At 37.4% G+C, this 21,358-nt stretch overlaps 1 protein-coding gene across 2 annotated transcripts in view; it reads right to left on the bottom strand.

Moving 5' to 3' along the window:
* Nucleotides 1–21,358, bottom strand: part of ARMC9 (armadillo repeat containing 9) — a 56,500-nt gene that overhangs the window by 17,359 nt on the left and 17,783 nt on the right. The window contains exons 10-21 of one of the 2 annotated variants that reach the window (XM_030954056.1): nt 20,523–20,558; nt 15,378–15,412; nt 14,111–14,222; nt 13,089–13,181; nt 11,844–11,934; nt 10,812–10,935; nt 9,175–9,314; nt 8,324–8,400; nt 7,326–7,400; nt 6,196–6,286; nt 4,819–4,877; nt 221–325 (exon numbers count right to left, since the gene is read on the bottom strand). In XM_030954056.1, the coding sequence (XP_030809916.1) occupies nt 221–325; nt 4,819–4,877; nt 6,196–6,286; nt 7,326–7,400; nt 8,324–8,400; nt 9,175–9,314; nt 10,812–10,935; nt 11,844–11,934; nt 13,089–13,181; nt 14,111–14,222; nt 15,378–15,412; nt 20,523–20,558 (1,038 nt within the window). The remainder of the gene's footprint in view (nt 1–220; nt 326–4,818; nt 4,878–6,195; nt 6,287–7,325; nt 7,401–8,323; nt 8,401–9,174; nt 9,315–10,811; nt 10,936–11,843; nt 11,935–13,088; nt 13,182–14,110; nt 14,223–15,377; nt 15,413–20,522; nt 20,559–21,358) is intronic. The other variant, XM_030954057.1, reaches the window with a different exon arrangement.

A 21,358-nucleotide genomic window follows, 5' to 3' on the forward strand; every position in this document is an offset into this window, starting at 1 on the left:
CCACAGCCTGACCACCCCCTGTGAAAGGGTAGCTCCTTTCTCACACTGGTTCTGCCTCTCCTGAGCAGCAGCTCATACACAGACTGTGAAAGATCCAGACTGCTCTGCAGGTAGCACCTGCCTCTTCAAGGAACAAACTGAATAAAGTGATGAAACTACTGAAATGAAACACTTAACCCAGGAAATTAATTTTTTAAAGATTCTAAGGAGTGGTACTCACTCCCAAGTACTCTGTTGTTAGCAGCTTCTCTCCTGAAAGCTCCCCCAGCTGAGGCAGCAAAACCTCATCTTTGTCCAGATCAGGCTCCAGGATGTCATTGTCCTCCTGCAAGGCAACAAGAAACTCAGGTGTGCAAGGAAGCTTTAAAGCTGGTAATTAAAAAAAAAACCCCAAAAGCTGGTACAAAAAGCTTGGAATCAGTATTTCAGGATAAAAAGATCATACAACGAGGCAACAGCCCTCTGTTGATTTTATTCCACAAACCCAAATGTAACCAACTACAAGTAAAAACTACCAAGAATTCACTCTCTGGTGCCCATTTCTAGAATAGCTATGGGTGATCCATCTTTCATGGAAGATCTGCAGCTTCTACAGATCAAAAAAACCATGAAATTTTGAAGTTTGAGGGATTCCTCCAGCAAACCAAAACCAGTAGTACAAGAACAAGACAGTACTTTTGCTTGTGTTTTGCTATTGAGAAGAATTCTCTCCTGTCCTGCACAAGATATCCTAAGACAGACCCACTCCCGATGAAGAAAATGTTCTTTGCTTTTGAAACCTGTTGTGACAGTAAATGTAAATGACTGTCAAAAACAGTAAATGAGAAAAAGTAAAGGAATCATTCTAAAAAAGTATATTGCATAGTTATGTAGAGAGTCTGGCACAAATTCCATTAAAAACAATGTCCACTGGACTCTGATGAACTCCAGAGCACAACGAAAATGAAGATGTGAGATTTAGACTCAGTTTTAAATAGTCACAATCAGCTTTTAATTTTCTGGAAAGCTGGGTATGTGTGAAAAATAACACAGATGATGGCAAAAGGACAAACACTTGTAGACTAGACAAAAATCATCTGTATCAAGCAAAAAACAACCCATCACCTCCCACCCCCCACCAAGAAACTACACTCCAAAGTCCGCAATATAGTGTATTTTGGGGGGGGGGGGAAGTTGCAAAGATAAGCTCTATAAATAGGTCTGAGGGACTTTTTTTTTTTTAACAAGGTTTCTTAATGCAGCCAATCTGTTCCCTGACATTATTTAACCTGCCAGGTAACCGAGCCTGAAAGTGTCCAAGCGTCCCCCCTCTGCCTCCTTGTACAAAATAAGGACTTTGCCCATGTGCCATCACTCCACTGCTGAAATAACACAATTGGTGCCCTGTTCCCCACTGCTCACAGGCTGCAGCAGATGTTGGAAGCCAAGCCCTTTAGGGTAATGGCTGGAAGCCCTGTGATTAAGCCCTTTCTTTTGATGTGCTCTGTGGCTGAAGTGGATTTTCACACTGCAGCTCTCTGATTTTATTGCCAGGTGCTGAGTGACAGCGGATCACAGGGTGTCTGATAAATCCTCACTGTACAGGCACCTCACACAGCTGCAGCTTGTAACCAAGCTTTGGAATCAGAGCTACAATATCACATATTCACTTTAACAAGCAGCTTTTCAAGATGGTCCAAGTCAAATAAAAAAACAAGCGCAAAGATCAAATATTGAAGATAAATTAAGTTAGTATTAACAGACCAGTCAAGAGAATATTGAGCACCAGGAAATACACACTGTGACTGTGGGTGTCAACACACCCCAGAAGGCTGACATCTCAGGGCTGGGTATGTACTCCAGGAACCAGTGTATCTTAAGCTCTACACTAGTTAATTTAAAGCTTACCAGCCAAACACAAAAGCCAATTTATTTCTCAATAACAGCACACACAGAGACATTTTTTATATGGTTATGTTCTCCAGCGTTACGCAGTACAGAATCCTGAACTTCTGAAATCACAGAATTTTCCTCTAACAGGCTCAACTGCATCTTAGCCACAGTGTTTAGGAGAAAGTAGTCATTACCACAAGATCTGCTCAAAGCCAGGAGAGAATTCATCAACTCTAAATTAAACACAGATAAAAGCAAAAAAACTCCATGAAAGGTAATAGTAACAGCACTGGGAACATTGCATGCTCTTGCAAATAATTAAAGCTGGAGCAAAACCTGCAAATTAAGGCTGCATGAGAGTCTTTTTGTTGTTTCTTAAGTTGAAAAGGTATAAATACATGTATTGAGCAACAAATTCTAACATCAGTAAGCAGTCTGACAGCATGTCACTAAATTCGCAACATATGGACATATCCTGAAATGTATTCAGTCTGTAGTGGTTTAAAAGTTACATAAAAGTAAGATTTTGGATAAAATTTTCCAAAACTTTCTGTTGCCAGATCACAACATCAGATGTTATCACAGAACACCATTGAGAACAATAACTCACTGCAATTCTAAAATACAAAAGAGTTCAAATCATTGAGGTAGTGAGTCAACAAATCATTGTTTATTTAACAAAGTAACAACATTATGCATTACTGCCATTATATTTGTAAACTATATTTTCCAAACTGAGGGACTAAGAAAACAGATGTCCTTGTAGCAGAACAGAATTATAGTTTCCAGCAGCAATAAGGATTCAGAACGTGTTGCAATTAATGTTACACTAAAAACAGTTTCAAATTTGGCTTTTCTTTTTAATATAATGGCGAAGATAATGAAAAACTGGAATTGGACACAAAAGCCTGCAGTTGTTTTTTGAGTCAAACAATAAGAAATGCCAGAAGTCCATTTTAATCACATGATGGTCCAGTGGCAAAAATACATTTCAAAAGGACTTGACCTAGAGCCTTTGCTGGGATTGTAAGCAGCAGCAACTCATTTAGGGGGTAGGACTGAACAAGAGAATTCACCTTCCTTTCATTCCCAGGAACAGGTAAAGTGATGGAAGTGTTGAACATTATCATGCAATTCAATGCCACACCTTTCAGGAAGGAGCTCCTTATTCACGTGTTTTCACAACAAAACACAGTATCCTTTAAAAAAGTACATTAAACTTCAAGCAAAGGTATTATCAGCTTGGATTCTCACTATACACCCAAGACACTCAAAGCCTTGAAACGTCAGTTAAAAGGTGTAAAGCAGCATTTTAAGTAAAGTGAAGTTTTAATGATTAATCTCCAGGAAGCTCATCTTGCACCACAAGCATTGATTTTCAGTTGGAGGAGTGGAAAGATTATAAAAAACAGACTTCAGGATTGCAGGAGGTGAAACAATTACAATAATCTAATCCTACAAGAAAAGTTTACTGTATTCCCTTAGAATTCACTTAGAACTCTCCCCTAAGAATAAAAAGGGGAGAGTTGATTGTTAAATAAAACTTATTTTCTAGCTCTAAACTTAGAATTTCCACACAGCTCTAACTTTAGGCAAAGGGATTATTATTAGCTATTGTGCCACAACACAAAAGGTATACACAACACAAAAACTGAATAAATAATGCAACCAGTGCAAGTCTTCCCTGGATACTGCCAAGCAAAGGCTGGACCCTGCATGATGCCGCACCCCATAGCAGCTGAGAGCACACCGCACCTGCTGCAGTCAGGATATTTGCATTTTTATCTGCTCCCAAAACAGGAAAAGGTCAATGTGCACTAGAAAATGCATGCTGTCACGCTGCAGTAACAGGAAAAAATTTCTATTTCGTTTTCCTCAGTCACTGTCATTCCCATTAATGTGCAATGAGCTAATAGAATGTGGACACAACTAAATATTATCTGTCTTATTCTTTGTTGGTTGAGGACAAAAAACTTATATTTAGTCTAAAAGCATGGTTTTCAGTGAACTTCTAATACAAGAACACACACATACGCACACCTAAGTATGCACAAATACTGTTTCCAGGACAACTACTATAGCTGTTCTTTTAAATTTCTCAAGCAAGGCTTCTGAATAAAATAAAAATGCAGTAGGGTAGATTTCCTCAAGATAAAACTCCCACGTAACTGCTGACACTGTATTTTCAAGCCTCCACTGTGCACTTATGGCAATGCAGAAATGGCAACACCACAAGTGAAAACTGGGTATAACATTTCCCTCACAAGATTTACATCTTGCTTTAATTAAGGTGATCCAGTATGTTGTGTTGTCTACACCCATGGCTCTATGAAGACAGTTTCTTAAAAGATGTTGAAATACGGGTGTAGAATGCATTTATTAGCAGAGAAGGAAATGCAAAGCTAATCATCTTATATTTACTATTATATAGTTTCTCATGCTTATTTTATTTTATTTTCTCATGGGACTTATTTCTTATTTGTAATAACTGTTTCCCTTTCTTACATTCCAGCAATTTATTAAATATATTTCATAGTTTTTAAACAACAAATGAAGTCACACCCTGAATAGATAATGATACCTTAAGAAAAAGTGATAACCTGTTTATAAACTATTCTGGTAATATACTTTTTTTTTAACTGCATCCAATAGGTCTGCTTGAAAGCAAGATTCCTACTGCTACAGTAACTCCTCATCTCTTCACTTATGTCCAGTCAATCCTTTAATTATCACAGAAGTGGTGAGTTGCTAAAATAAAAGAGTAGGACTTCAAATGAAAAAAAGGTAATGGAAAGAGATCCAATTTTCTTGTTAATGCCAGAATAATTAAGTAAATGTAAAAACCAAGAGCAAAACCAGAAAACAATGTCTGGTTTATTGACACAAATATTTTCTTTCTAGAAGGTTAAGGATTTTTCTAAAAGGTGCCAGAAAGTCTTTACTTACTTCCTCATACTCCTCTTCCTCATCATCATCAGACACAATACTGTCATTGAATGGCTCTTCTAGAAAGAAGCAAAACAAAATGGTGTCAGTTAAGTTACACATGTACAACTTAACAGGATCTCATTATTACCTCAGTTTTACAGGAGCAAGATTTAACCTGCTTCTCATACAGACATTTCTTTTTCAGGACAGCTATTGTAATCATTTGATCCTATAAGCATTCTACCAGAAATCACTGAATTCAATTCATATTTTGGAAAATGGCAGAAATAGAAACACTCTGGAATAGTTACTTTCTCAGAAAATCCACCGTGACACCTCACTGTATTTACTGACAAGACTTGAATGAAAGTGTGTGCACTTGCAAGTTTGTCTATTTTTCAAATATTTTTTAATAAGAGACTCTATTTCTCCCTAAAATTACTTTAATATTATACTGCTTTTGTACATAAAAAGTTAGTACTCCTCCAGAATACTTATTGTAAGTTTTGGACAAAATTATTTCCTCAGGAAAAGAGTGGCCAGGCTTATACTGGAAATCTGAATCATCAGTGACTCCGACAAAAGCTCTTAAAATGCGATTTTCAGGTAGAAGAGGAGCAGTTCTATAACCTTGAAGAACAAATATTGTATAGTGGCAATACAGTACATAAATATTTTATTTGTTCTTTTATAAGGTAGAACTTGTAAAAGTTCTAACTTGCAAAAGAACAAAAAAAAAGGCTGTGTTCTCTTTCCAAAAGCCAAACAGAGCAGTTCAACTTGTTCTATGTTTACTGTACAGAAAGATGCAACCAGAACTAATCTCCTTTTCATTATTTGCTTTCTCTTTCTTCAGTCTTCCTTTCAGTCACAGGCAACAGAAAATGGAATAAATATTCCACTTCTCAGTCTGTATTAACAGCATCTACAACTCTGATAACCCATCAACATCCTCTCCAAAAAGGATGGTCTCTGCTCCCTATTCAGGATAAGCCATTTCACATAAAGCTACACCTCAATAGAGCAAGAGATGAGCACAGACAGACCTAGTCCCTAAATCCTATTTTACAAATTTCTACTGCATTTTTGCAGTTGGCAGCAGTCTCTCATTACTATCAGACCACTGCCATGAAAGAAAACAGCAAAGGTAATTTTATTTATGATCCCAAAACTTTGGAATTGCGTCTTACTCAGCCTTTTATTTCTTCTTTATTACTACAACATAAAGGAAATTTTGAAATACATTACTTTCAAATCCTGACTTTCATTATTCACCCTCTCTCAGACCATCACACCATTGTTACTCTTTGAGGTTTCCAATGCCAAGTAAAAACATGAGCTTTTTTATGGCTTTTGTGAAAGATTTAAAGCTCTGATAGCTGCCTGTGTTCTGACCTGAATTGAGTTGCTTGATAACAAATTCCATCTGTCGAACCATCTCTTCATTTCTTTCCTTGATAAAGCAGCGCAGAATTTCTTCCATTCCCTGGATGTAGCAGAAAACATTGGAAGATCAGTATTTCATGTCACCACAGTGACAGAGATCTGTTAGCTAAAATATCTTTTTTTTTTGGTCAGGGAAGACAGAGGCAGTGTGAAGCAAACCATGGTGGCCAGCTCCAAGGATGCACAGACAAAAGAAATATGTTTTCTACATTGCTTTGAGGCTTAAACAGAGACATGTCCAGGATGAACAGCAAATTTTTACAATAGATCTGTTGCTTTTGCCTTCTGAATTCCCTACACAATAGTCATCAGAACAGGGTAAAATTTGCATCCACAGAGACAACAGTGCAAGGTTCAGAGAAAGGAAGCAGAAAACAGAACCAGCTTTGACTTTAAACCTGGTCTCTCTCTTTATGGCTCCTTATAGCCTTGATGTTGTGTCTTTAATCATTTATGATCACTTCCAATCCTCTGTGAGATAGAACATCTGACAACAATTATGCCTCCATGACTCTCTGGGTTAGTTCTTAAGATACAAAGACATGCTGCTGTCCCAGGAACAGCTTCCTCGGACACAGAAGTTGAAACACTGTCATTACCATTAGACTAACTTTCACAGGAAATCAGTTCCTAGTTCTGAAACCTTCCTCCTGCTCCTTCCCCAAATAACCGTGTCTACAACAGGCAGAAGGAAAAGCAGCAAGAAGTCCTTTTAGTGGCGACTCACTGGTGCAGAATAAGTGGAAGAAGTAGCAGGAGAGATGAAAGCATCTCCTGGGACCACAAGGAGTCTACAAAATGCTAGAAGGACACACAATTCTAAAACAACATTTAATTTATAATTCAGACAGAATCCTTCACTCTACTGGGGCTCCACTCCTGGGAAAAAGACCTGGAAATATGGCAGAAGTGTTTGAGAGAAATAATTCATACTTCCCTGAGGATCAAAGGGGAAGGGTCTCTTGTGGGTTCCCTTCTCAAAATGCCTTGGCTCCCACCTCACAGCCCTGCTGTGCCCTGTCTGGGCCATCTCTGGCAGAGATGTTGATCTTCATGCTCTGCAAAGCAGCACTTCTTACCATTTCTCTGGCTTCTTCTCGGACAGAAGGGATGGCCAGAATACTGTACAGTACTCCATTCACATATGACTGGACCTAAGAGGAAGGAATAGTAATACCATGAAGAAAAACTCTTCCATTCCTCCCAGCTGACTATCAAAATATAAGAGCAAAAGTATAAAATTACTATACTTCAAAGAGTTTAACCAGGCTAGACTGGACTTGCAGCAATTCCCACATGGGAAGCAAATATTCCCACATGGGAAGCAAAAATTCCCACATGGGAAGAAAATTTAGGATGCAAATATACTGTGATATGGTTGACCTAAACCAGTGTGCTGCATGCCAATTTCCCAAACAGCCCCCCTGCTTCTGATAATGTATTCTTGCAAATTTACCTAGCCATAAGGAAAAAAAAAAGGAAAAGAAAGAGAGAAAAGCAGAAAAAAGGTTAATTTCTGACAAACACTAATAGCAGTACAAAAAACAGGACAAAGAACAGGGAAAAGTCCCTGCCAGCATGAACTCAAGACAGACTTCAAGCCTTGTAGCCTCAGGCAGGACAATAAAGCCAAAGCAGCTCCATGAATGTCACAAGTCTTCTACTTTCTTATAGCATTCCTTAAAACCACAGCAAATGTGCTCCCCTGCACCTGATGTTTTGCATCACACATTGTTCATCTCATGAACAGTCAAGCTTGAGATGAATTGGTGCATGACATTTAAGCAGCATCAGAAGCTGCAATCAAGGCACATGGACTGCATGGTAACTGCATCCAAAGCTGCCATTCTTAGCTGCCAATGTTTGTTAAAGCAAAACATGCTTCTGTTTAGAAAGATCTCTGCTCACCAAAATAAAATATATGCATTTGTGAATTTTAGGCAGAATTCATGCAACTTAATTTACAAGGATCTAATAAAGGAAACAAAACCAATTTATTTTTTACATTTTTTCCTTTTTTCTTTTTTAAATTTTTCTTTCCACCTTTTCATTAACCCAAAGTTTGATGTACAAATACCTTAGGATTCTCATGGTCAAGAAGACCAGAAAGAACTCTGAGCATGGCGTTTGGGATACTTGCACATATTTTCTTCCCTGCAAAGGGAGAACGCATAAATAAGCTTGAAAAACAGAACAGATCAGAGCAAGTTTCTTTCTTACTTTTTAGAATCAGTATTGAATATAGTTTCCACAGAGCAATACTGTTTCTTGTTCCTGACAAATGCTGCTCAGCACAACTGAGTTGAAATCAGTGAAATTACTCTGTATTTATGCAGTTGTAGTCTTGGACAGGATGCAACACAAAGGGGATTTAAAAATTTACCAAAGGCATTTTTTTGCTTACAAGAAGCAGATGATTTTTCACCCTTTTTCACCTTACTTTGCTTTTTAAAAGGAAATTTAATTTATGCTCTTTTTAAGTCTCTGGATACAGAGAGGATCTTATTTTCCTGGGGGGAATGTCTGCTTTGTAGAAGTGAAAGCAAGGTGAAGGTTAAGCTCCTCACCCTTACTCCTCAACCCAGTTCTGTCTGTTTACAAAGAAATCTCTTACACAGAGTTTGTAAGTGGACACAAAGTGTCCTTTGAAAGGTGGGCCTGAATGTAGCAATGGCAGCCTTCACATACTAATACAAAAAATCATCAAATCTTAAAGGGTGCCATTGCTTAATTCTTTAGAATTCCCATAACTGGAATCTTGGGAAAGGAGATTTGCTCAAAAGCATTGGTTTTAACACTCAAATATCTCTGGTTGTGGTTCCTGCTGCTGATTGTAGCCCCTTGAAAGAATCCTGGTAAAACAGGAGAAAAACATTCACAATCTTCTCTATTTCTTGGAATAAGGTTGTAATTCAAAATGTAAGACACCTGCACTCCTCAGACAAAGATTCATGAGCAAGGCAGCACAATACTCCAGGTTGTAATCAGACAGGCAATCTGGGTCTATTAGAACATCAACCAGCCAGAAAATGAGCCCATCCTGGATCATTGCTGACTGCAGTGTGCGCCTAGGATTAAAAAACAAAAACAGATTGCAAATCACAAATGTCACATCACAACATAAAGAGCTTTCATATACATTTATGGCCAGTACAAGCATATTAAAAATACAATAGCCTGCCCCCAAAAAAATTAAATCCCTAAACTACCTGTTTTGGCAGAATCACTAAACTAAGTAATTAACAAAGCCTGAAGAAATTGAAGATGGAGATTCCTATATGGTTAGAGGACTAAAACATTGTTGGATAGATCAAAGGGTTTTGTCTTTTGTTTTATTTTGTTCTTTTTAAACCTGTGAACTGCTGAGGTAAATTTCTTCATTGTTTTCTAGGGCTTCATACTCCAGCTAAAATGGCATTTTCAATTGTCTTTTTTAATTGGTTTAAAAAGGCAGCTGCACACAACAGATCCATAAAACAAATTAATTACTTCTTCTGTCACAGGTAGCCATAGCACTGTAGCACTTTTGTACTGCCAATTTGACAAATGAGGTTGTTTGCTTGAATCTATTTGCACTTTTCTCTAGAGATTCTTAAATCTCATGCTCTTTTAACTCAACTTGTAGTTGCCCTCAAAGACTATGGTGAATAAAATGCCAGGTGGCCAACCATGATCTACAATAAAAATTCTGCACCTTACAATACAAAAAAAGAAGTATATACTGGTAGAAAAGTCTTACTGAAGAACAGAATTTTTCATAACATTATTTCCAAGAGGCATTATACTTAAATTGCAAAGATCAAAGCAGGTGCTTTCCTGGCTTTGGTCCTGAAAGCTCATATGTTTCTTAGTGCTGGATATTGCAGCAGGTCTGTGGCATGGACTAAGCAAAACAAGGGAGCATGCGATCACATATTAAAAAAGTTTCCCTTATGTCAAGTATCTGGAATTAACCTTCTATAAGATTGTTACTTTTTAGAAAATAAAAAACTTCCAAATTTTCAGTATTCCTCCTGACTGCTGTGAAAACAGAGCTCCTATCATATTTATTTGATAAATAGAGCATGCCCTTTACTGCTTTTGTGTATTTCTTTTGTGGTGGGCACATGAGTCAGACTGCTAATGCAAAAGTAACAAGACAGTCTGTGCATAGACTGCTCCAGGAAGGGGGTCAACAGGATAAAGATGAAATCCCTGAAAAATGTTTGCAGAAAGGATAATGAAAACCTTATGCTTTGGAATGCAACACAACTCTTTCTTCCGTGTAGGATTGTCAGAGCTTTCTACATTAAGATTTTCACTTTCTTCAGTTAAGGAACACATACTAAGCACACAAGGCTGGGGCAGGAGATGCACATTTATTTGACAGCTGGTAGGAAGTCAGGTTAATTCAGTCAGCAAGACTGAATTCTCCTCCATAACAAGTGACATTGCTTTCATCAGCCATCAGGGGTTCGGATGATTGTTATGGGAAGATCAAGTGCTCTTCTTTCCTCCCTGAACAGAGCCTAACTAGCCTGTATTTCCTCCCCTGCTGTCACCACCACACGCTGTGCTTTCATCACCTGAGGCTGAATTTCTGCAGAGCCCCCAGAACATTCTCCCATGTAAGGGAATCCTTGTCTTCAGCTTTCAGTCTGTCCTCCAGCATTTGCAGCAATGTTGGGTTCTGAGAAAGGTAGGCACGACCTGGTGCAAAAAGTGATGAAAGAACAGATGCTGAGATAGCAGCTATGACAGAAAACCTTCCCCTCTTTGGAAAAGTAAGCAGGATTGACCTCAGTTTCCTCTTGACAAGCCACAAACTTGTGCCAAGATCCAAACAAACCTGCACAAAGTTGTGTAGCAGACCAGTCGCATTCAATCCAGACACTTGGGGTATCAGAGGTCCACAATTGTAAATCAATACCACACAGAATCCACTTTCAGTATATGCTTTCTGATCTAGCAGTTTTGTACAATCAAGAAAAAGAATAGAAATGTCCAAGGAGCTTGGGAAAGTCAGGTGCCCTCTTGCTACTGACTTCAAATGAGATTTCAGCACCTAGCAATACTTAGCTCCAAAAATAGCAACAAACCAAGAGCTAATCTGGGACAGGCAGAGATACAAAGCTGGATATATATGCATCTGGATTGTTAGCAGTGATGCACAAAGATTTATTCAGGTGAGGACCAGGAAAATGCAGGAGCCACAGTAATTACTATTGCACAACCTGGTAGCAGGTCTGGCCACAGAAAACCTAATTAATGGGGGAAAATTAATGGAAAAAAATCCCCTAATTAATGGGGGTTTTTCTCTTTAACCCTCATGGAGAAACTGAAGACTGTATATATTAAAGGCAGTATCTGAGTAAGTTCCCACACAGATCACAAATCATCAAAACAAGTCAGAAATTCTGAATATACAGTGTCAAAATGAAAACTTTCCAGATATTGAAAAACTGTTTTGAATGCATGCTACAAAAGATAGTGAATCACTAGAAAAAGGGTGCAAATAAGGCTCTAAATTACCACGTGCACTGACATGCACTTGTGAAGCACCAATAAGACAGCATTATATGAAATTGTTATCTTATTTTTTGCAGTGAATCTTTTACCTTCTATCAGTGAAGCAAAAGCATTGATGAGCCTTGCCATATACTGTCTGACTACTTCACTCTTAGAATATAATAATTGGAGGACACTTCTCTGAAAAAGAAAGCAGATGTTAATAAATCACAAAGAAGGAAAACACAAAAGTTAGTCTTACTATAATGTTTTAAAAGCTTCAGTAAACTTACACAGAAAAAACCCAAACCCTTTGAATGCATACTGATGCATTTGAATGCATGATGATGTACAATTTCTTTTTTTATTGGCAACAGGCTGAAGGACAGATGAAAAATGAACAAACAGGCAAAGTACAGCTTCTCATCTGAGTCTGTTAAAACACCATTAAACTCTATGGTGTAGAATGGAAGTTATATTGAGCCAACACAGTCCAGTTAAAGCTGGTACCTAAAATTAATATTCAGTCAGTGACAAAAAAGCCCCCACAAACCAAACAACTTAGCTTTGCTGATAAACTTAAGTGCAGTAATATTACCTGAACAAGAATGCTTTTCTTTGACAACAAAGAGTGTGGGAAGCAGCTCAGTAACTTACCAACACCACCACACTGAAATTATTTATCTGCTTCATTTCAGGCTTTACATATAACTTCCCTCTTACAGAAATTTAGAGGGAGAAAAACTGATGGTTGATTTAATAATCCTTTATGTTTCCTAGTGGTACAAGAGACTGTTGCAAAGACAATAAAGCCACAGTAAACCAAGTAGGCTCAGTGCCTTGAACCACTGGGAAACTCAATTATGCACAGGAATGAAAAAAGTTGTGCTTTTCTTAGCAACAGTACTGGGTTATCAGGGACTGAAACAACTTTTCAAAATCAACACACCAGAATTCCCATTTCTAAAGAAAGGTGCCAATCCACCTCAAATTCACAGAAACACAGTTGATCATTGCAGGTGCAAAATGACATATTTCATAGCGGCATTGGGACTGAAGTCCTAATTTAGTTCTTATCTTTGATCAGTGAAATGAATTGAGTGTATTATTTAACAATACACAATCACTCAAAAAGAGACACAGCATCTGATAAGCAAGACTTAAAGGGCCTCAGGCTTCGGTTCAACCCACAGAAGTGAAGCACAGGGAGCTAAATGTATCACCCAGTTTTGGCACTACCTTTTTTTCCTTCTCCTCTTCCAGAAAGCAATAAAATTTTATGATCAGCACTTCATAGACATAAATGAACAATACCCCACAGAAGCTGGACAACTGGCAACTCAGTTTCAGCTGACCTGACAGTTGCTGTGGCAGTCCAGGAGGTCATTACTGATGTAGGCTTGCATGATAGTGTCTCTCTGTTCTCCAGGATATGATGTTGTCAAGCGCTAAAATAAATAACAACATAAATAAACAAGAGAAAAAAAACCACAAAAAGCCAAAACTATGGATTGGTGACCCCTGGAGATTTTAAAGGTGCTGATACTCAATAGCTGAGAACCTCTTTCATGGGGAAGTAATTCAACCTCAATGACTTAAGGGAAAGAGATGAAATGAACTGACCTGACCTCAGCTCTATGATCCACTACAAAACTGTTATTTGGGAGCTGTCATCACTGTCCATACAGGAAGGATACAGAATTACTTTCCATAAAGTTAAAAAAGCCCCTCTAATAGTTACAGATGTGGTGCTTTTCTTAATCATTTGAGACAGAGCATTGGGCAAGAAGCATTTTTGGTTAGAACAAACAGATTGTTTTTATGTGAAAATGGACACTGAAACTTGATCAGAATTCCACTATTATCAACTTTCATGACTGTCACTTTGAAGACATCAGCTTCCTTTTCAGCAGGAAAATGTAACTTCCTGTTGTCACCTGTAATTTTTCTTATATGTCATTACATGAGCCAAGTCAACCAAAAGGTAGGTTTCTGTAAAATATTGATTATAAAGGAAAACTGCTGATTAGAGTCAGGTATGTCTTGGATACAGCAGTATTTATATAAATATAAACCAAAAGAATATGTGGAAAAGGGAACTGCCTAAAATAACAATTTATTTGAAAGCACATCAGAAATTATTTCCACTGAATATCCCAGAAATCTGGGAAATCCTTATGTGAGAAATCTGTCTCTCCTCAGATGAGAAGGACACTGCTACACTACAAATAGACACCTCCTGCCTGGGCTGCCTTCATCATCTCAACAGCCTTAGGAAGCTTCACCAACAGGAATTTGCCTGTGATGTTGAATTCATCACCAGAACAACCATCTTGTTTGCAAAATGGATTTTAGTTTGGATGCCTCTTGTCCTTACCCAGCGCAGAGCCTGCAGTAGGAGGGCCTTGAGACGATCACTCCCTGAAATCAAATCTTTCTTCAGCTTCTCATAATCCAGAGAGGGCAGCAATGGCACATCCTGCACCTTCCTAAAGGAAAAGACATTCATCAAAACTCTCTCTCCTCGTTCAGTGCAGCTGATGTTACTGAGGTGAGAAGAGCCAAAACAGGAAGTCTGCTTCAGGAAAAGAACTTCCAGATTTTCACATTTTTATTACTTTTGTTACCATTATAGTGTTAGAACAATAGACTTGTTAAATTTGGGGTTATTTCTTACTTATGCATGCAGCTTGCTTACCATTACAACTTGCAGACAGCAAACTGACAACAAGCCACCTGATGATCTGAGATTTTTACTGGCACAAAACAGTGCAGTAACATCCTTTTTTTCCCTCCCCTACTGGGCCACAAGGGCATGAAAACAGTTAGAAACAGATGCAGTAAAAAGCTGCAGCTCCATCTCCACCTCCAAGTCCTTATGCACACAGAAATGTCTTCTCCAAAGCAGAGCTGGTGTGCACTGAATGGATTTTTACAGCCTGGAGTATGCTGAATTAACATGAGACTTAATACAGGACTACTTTCTATGCATCAATACTATCTTGCTATTTTGAAATTTAGCACCGCAATAGAAGTTTCCCTTAAGAAAACTGCTTCCAGTCAGTGTTTCAATCTTCATATTTACATATAATCTACTAAAATGTTTTAGTATCTTTCCATCCTACCACTTTTCAAAACAAATTTTATGTCCTATGTATAATTGTCCATTATCTTGTAAACAACAGGATAAAAACAGTGTCTCAAAAATTTAATAAAACTTCACTTTGAATATTACATTTCTATTCAGTATTACAAGCCAAAATTTATTATGTCAGACACAAAAAAATCAAAGTTAAGACACCCAAAAATCCATATTAGTGATTCCCCCTTTTCCTGGATTTGTGAGAATCAAACCAATTACAACAATAGGACTGAAATATGTGGAAACACTAAAAATAGAGCAACAACCTCACATGTGTGGAATGGCAGATTTACTGGATTAACAATATTCTGCTGAAATTAGAACATTACTGAAGCTGCTCAGCAGAAGAACACAGATCACACAATATTTGCATCAATGTTCACTGAGGTCAGAGGCAGCACAGAGGAGGAGTGAGTCCCATTTGAGGACAACTGGCAGTGTGTACTTACAAACCCCTCCTCTTCTCTATAGACAGAAATGGAGCTCAGCAACAAATACTTACATAGAGGATAAAGATGCTCTTAACAGTGTGGAAGCCTGAATCACAAAAAGAAAGAAAAAAGGAAATTACAGCATATAAGTCCAAATTTCACATAATGTTATTAATGAGGTCCAAAGTGAATTCTTTCACTAAGATTCTGCAGCTCTTTTCCTATAAAAACCTGTGCTGTAAACCAGAAACACAGCTGAAGAAAGAGCACTTCAGTGTTTATCTTTCTTTTCCCTTAGAGTGTTTTACAGGTCAAAATCTCTTTTGTTATGATTTGGCTATATTATCCTCACCCACATAGTCCAAAAATTACCTATGCTTGAAACATTTTAAGAAATAGTAATAATAAATGAATAGAAACCACTATCTGAGCCCGCTGAGGAAGATGAAGAACTTGCTAAGCACATTCACTGTCTTCATAAATTTTCATCTCTTTAAAATTGCAATAATATTTCATTGGAGACCCAGCATGCATTCCTGCATATAAATTTATTGTAATTCTTTGCTCCAACACTAATGTTATCAAGTGCCTGCTGCTACCAAAATATATCCCTATATATAATTATTAATATGTAAAGACAGGATTATGTATTCTGGTATGGATAAAACCAATATGAAATAGTGTGCCATATCTAAGTGGTTCTGCCTAAGATATTATAATTAAATCCTGGATATTTCCTCTCTGATGCAGGGTGACACAGTGCCTGTGCAGGACCACTGTGCAACAATGAACATCAACACCACATAAAAGTTCCACATGAAAATTGTCTGCCTCAGTGAGTATTTTTTGCTAGATTTAATTGTAGGTAAGCAAAGAAGCAGCAATTCTGGCATAAGAATACTTCATGTCATGCATTCTGATGTCAACTACATGCTGTATTTGCAGAATATTCAATGTCATCTCTTTAAGCTGATCTCTCTGCTAAAAATCTCTCATTACCACTTATGCCTGTAAAACTGGTCTTGTCTCCTAACTGAGCCTCTTTCAATGGGAACTATATAATCAATGTCTATTGTCAGATTTAAAACTGGGATTTAGGAGACAAAAAGCATTAAATACCATAGAGAATATTGAATTACACCAGCTGACATATTCCTGAAAACAACCTCGTGGGTATCCTTGTAATACAAGGAACTGCTCTATTAGATGTGAAATAAGCTTATGTGCACAGTGGAAAGCATTTTATATTATGTCAATGAATGATTTATATACAATAAACAGGTCATACACCTCAAAAGTAAACTGTCTGGACTAGCAGTTCTCACATCATAGTTTATCTTACACAACACAAAATTCTTTCTAAGTATCATATCTGCCCCTAGACTGTTTTGCCCTCATTCATTTTCCTTAGCATTTTCAGTATGTATAAAGAGTTAATTTTATTTCAACAAAACTGTTTTCCCAGTCAAAACCTAAAGCCTTGTAGCTGCATGTGCAATGAAATCACAAATCACTTTTGTTGCCTCTGTCAGCACCTTTCTCCTTTGTCCATTAGGGGAAATGGAAGAAAGTGACTATAGCACTTGAATGCAAAAAAAATTGCAGAGCCCTTGGAGATGGAAGGTCAAACAGAGAATAGCAATGTGTAAAGAAACAGAGCAGGGAACTAGGGCTACATAAATGCATACAAAGATTCTCTGCTTCTCAATAAAGGTTTTTTTTAATGCACTTCTTTGCTGTCTTAGAAAGAAAAACATGCTCCATCCAAAATCCAACCAGAGGATTACTGGTTAAGATGCACATATCACTCTTCTACACAAATAAAACTTTTTGGCAATTGTAGGATTTTACAAGCTTTTATAAAATTTCAAACTACAGAAAATTCACCTGGAAAAACATTCAGATCAAATGGGACAAAGTCCTATTAATTCCCAAATTATTTTTTAAGCCAGCAGATGGAGCACAGCAAAGTATTTAGGATGGTTTCCTTCTGTATTCTTCCTACACCAAAAAGGCACCAGAGAGTGAGGCAGGCCCTGCACTGGGGCTCTGAGGGCAGAACCACTGAGCTGGAAAAATTTCTGGTCACTTTGCTGATCAGACCCAGTTTATCAGTCTAGAACCTGCACAGGAAGAAGGAAGTTTTTTCAGGCTTTTGGTGTTTCTGGGAAAGCAATACGGATAAAATTCGTATTACATATGGTTCAATTGTCAAGGTTCAATTGTCAAGGCTAAACAGGAATGGAGAAAGTTTTGGGGGGCTAGTTTGTTCTTCACTGCACTGTCATTCCTCAATCTGACAATGGTCAGCACCACTGATAAGCAGAAAGAATGCAAGCATGTTACAGGCAGAGGTTTCCTCTCTTCCTTTTCATCTGCATGATTGCAATTAGTCATAAGTAAGCTAATTTGTATCTGTGGCATGCTGAGTAAGGCATTGGCTCAGGACATACACTTCTAGTCCTGATTCAGCCACCAACTGCGGACAGAATCCAAACACATCATTCCATGTCTCTGGGCCTCAATTTTTTTAATCTGAAAAGCAGATACAGGCATCAATCTCTTGAACAAGCTGGGTTTTGAGATCTACCAATGAATGGCAGAGTGCAAGAGCTAAATGTCATTATTTTGCTATTAAACAATTGAATGCTTATAGCACAGTCACCATAAATAGAAATTATTTAGTAGCTCCCCTTCTACTAATTTTTCTTAGATTATAACATTTATTTCTTCAGCATTTTCTATGAAGCCCTTCCCCCAGTCTTTCCTGGAACACGTTAACCATTGATTTTAACCTTTTGAGTGACAGTATACCTTAGATTGCCAATGAAAGGCAGAGTGTGAAAAACCTGTGGCAAACACGTTCCTATGTCCCAACATTCATAGACGTCATCTTGAATAAAATACATTTCATGCAAAACCTATCTTGAGAGAGCATCATTTGTCATAACTGAAAGACATGCAGAAGCTCAGTGTCTTAAGGAAAGAAGAAGAAACACAAGAAAAAACAGCCCAAGCATAGCTCATTCTGGTAGGATCATGGGTATGACTTATATTTGTGTTGGTTCTTGCCAAAGCCAAACCAGGTGCCACATTAAGTCAAATAATTCTGTCACGATGCACATAAGGCCCAGATGGCATCCCTTTATTTTTGAACAAAGACAGGCATGAATATGAACAGCATGGAATAAACCAAAGAAGTTCAAAGGGAAAAAAACCCAGTATCTATAAAAGAAAGCAGATGCACTTCATGTGCAAGCCAAAACCACAACTGATTTTATCAAATACTGCAGCCCTATATTCAAACCATATCCATTTGCTGTTTGATGTATATATTCATAATATGCTAAAGGCAAAGCTGAAAGTCAGATTCTGTCCTCAGTTCCCACTCTGAAAATGTGCTGCAAGAATTCAGTGCAAATTCAATGCAGATTCAGAATTAATAATCAAAGGTACGTGATGAATATGTGAAGAGTAAAACCAAAATTTGAGCAGATTTCTACAAATCATCAGAACTCACAAATCTATGCTGAGTTCATTTGTTACACACTAATAACAAGAAGACTGCTCCACACAGCCTGTGAGGGTTCGACCCTGAGCTTGTGTAACCTGGCAGGTCTACTGGGGCTATGCAAAGTATTATTTCATAAGTAGATCCGCAAATGTTTTTAATTATTTTTTTCCTACTTATACTAGAGATATGCTGTTAGGAAAACTTCCCACTTGCCATATAAAACAGGTTCTCTAAGACATCTGATGTGTACATTAAAAAGTCACACAGTAGTACTGTGTGATAATGTAATGACAACACAAATGTCAGAAACAAGTATAAAATACTATACATAAACAGTGAGGGGAGCTGAAAGCTACCCATATATTCAAGAAATACCTCAGAATCAGAATCAGACAGCTTTACAAAAGTTTTATAAACAACTCTGCACAGTAAGCTATTGCATTCTACATTGTATAAAGTTACATTTAATTAATGTTTTATACTAATCTGGATAAGGAAAAAGTTTTTCTTTAGCAAAAGTCATTTGACTCATAATTGCTTATCTGTCATCAACCTTTCTCAATCTCAAAACAGAGAATTATATGAAGGAGCAAAATGCTTAACATCAAGCAAAAAGTGTCCATTATGAACATTCATGTCACCAATGGGAACAGGTTGATTGATACAGGTGATCTTTCACCATGGGTGGATGTGGGCCATGTTCTCTACATCCAGATAAAAATAAGTATGTAAGGAATAGTCCATTGCATTCAATACTTTTACAACTATTTCTCAAAATAAAATGCTGTTCTAAATGGAAAGTTGAATGCCCACAAGGGTTTACTTTAATTCCAGGTGATATATATGTTTGAAATTTAGGCAGCTTTTCTTGAAAGACAAAATCTAGTTTTACCTAAAGAAAGTGATAAAAATATAAATACGTATTACTTGAAATTGACTGGCATCTTTCAGAATTGGTGTCAATCACTTTTATGAAGTGAATACATACTGAGTTACTTAGAAGTAGACTCATTTCCTTTCTTCACAAAGAATGCACTGACTATGGGCAAAATTAGATACTTATGGTGTACTTGTAGTATTGCCAGAATACAAACTTCCATCTGGGTTACAGAAGTCACAGGCAGTACAGAGAATATAATTTTGTGTTTTCAGTGAAAGAGGATCATTTTAGCTGTGTGAAAGAATTTCATAATCTTTACTACCGAAAGGAAGTTTGACTTTAGGAACAAAAAATAAAAATATGTAGAATACAACACCCCTCTGAAAAGCATGAATCAACTTGCTGAATTATCTTGAGCAATAATATTTATTTGCTTTGTCAAAGGTGTTGTGGGGTCAGCTGGTTTTGGCATACTTCAGAGAGAATGTATACTATACACAGATGATCCCATGGAAGAAACAATTGCTTTCTGCATGCTGTAAGAAGCTGAGTTTCATGTGAAAGTTGTGGACAAAGCTGCTCTTATGTTGACATGCTGTGTTAAGTGCATTATGAAGCCATAAAGTTACTTAGAACATCTATTCCATTCCCCATGCAGAATTTCCAAGCCCTGTACATTTTCTGGCTCTTCATAAACCACACAGTTAGTGTCATGACAAGTTAAAATGCAGGGAAAATTGCTGCACATTGTGAAATAAAGAGAAATACAGACTGTGACAGACTGAGGAGGCAACATGAAAGGAAATAAAGATAGACACTTACATATCCGTCATCACAAGGGCTCATAGAGTAATATCCCTTTATAGGCAAAGAGACACACATTAAAATAAAGAAGATTAAAAAATAAGTTAACAGAAATAAATCACAGAGAAATGCACAGTTCAAAAAAAAAAAACAACCAATAGAAATTAGCTAAAAATTAACAGACTATTAGCTTTGAAAAGAAAAGTATAAACATGTTCTCCCAATCCTCATACTTGTATGTCTTAGAACTGAAATTGCTGTGTCTCTCTTGTGATATATTTGGAAGTTCTCCTCTCAACACTTGGCAAACACACCTAGTCTGCACATTGTTCCACACTGTCAGTCAGAACACCTACACACAAAGCACTGACAAATTGACAGGAATATATGACCTGTGCTGCTCACTCCACTAAGGTAGCCAAGAGAGAAACCCTGAACATGGGCTGGATCAAAGACCTCAGCTCCTGAAAAAGCGCCTGCCACTATTCTCCATACTTGCTTTGACTGGAATTTCTGACCAGCACATTACAAAGACTGAGAGAGACAATTTAAGGTGTTTCAGCAATGTTATCAATTCTTCATGCTAAAAGGTTCCAGGGATAAACTAAAGAAGTCTCTGGAAGGAAACCTAGTATGTAGTAACTGAAATAAAGAATGGTGCTAATTCACGCTTTGAGTAGTTTAGTACAAAATATGCCGTGTTCTCCTTAATTAGACTAAAACACTTAGAACAGCTTGGTATCTAAAAAGAACAGTCTTAATTAAAAATAAAAGTACACAGTTCAACACAATGAAATAAGACCAACATTAATTACTTGCCTTTTTGTGCAAACCTTCCAGTACCTTAGAGGACA

The sequence above is a fragment of the Camarhynchus parvulus genome, chromosome 9, assembly GCF_901933205.1.
Source record: "Camarhynchus parvulus chromosome 9, STF_HiC, whole genome shotgun sequence".
In the NCBI taxonomy this organism is placed as follows: domain Eukaryota; kingdom Metazoa; phylum Chordata; class Aves; order Passeriformes; family Thraupidae; genus Camarhynchus; species Camarhynchus parvulus.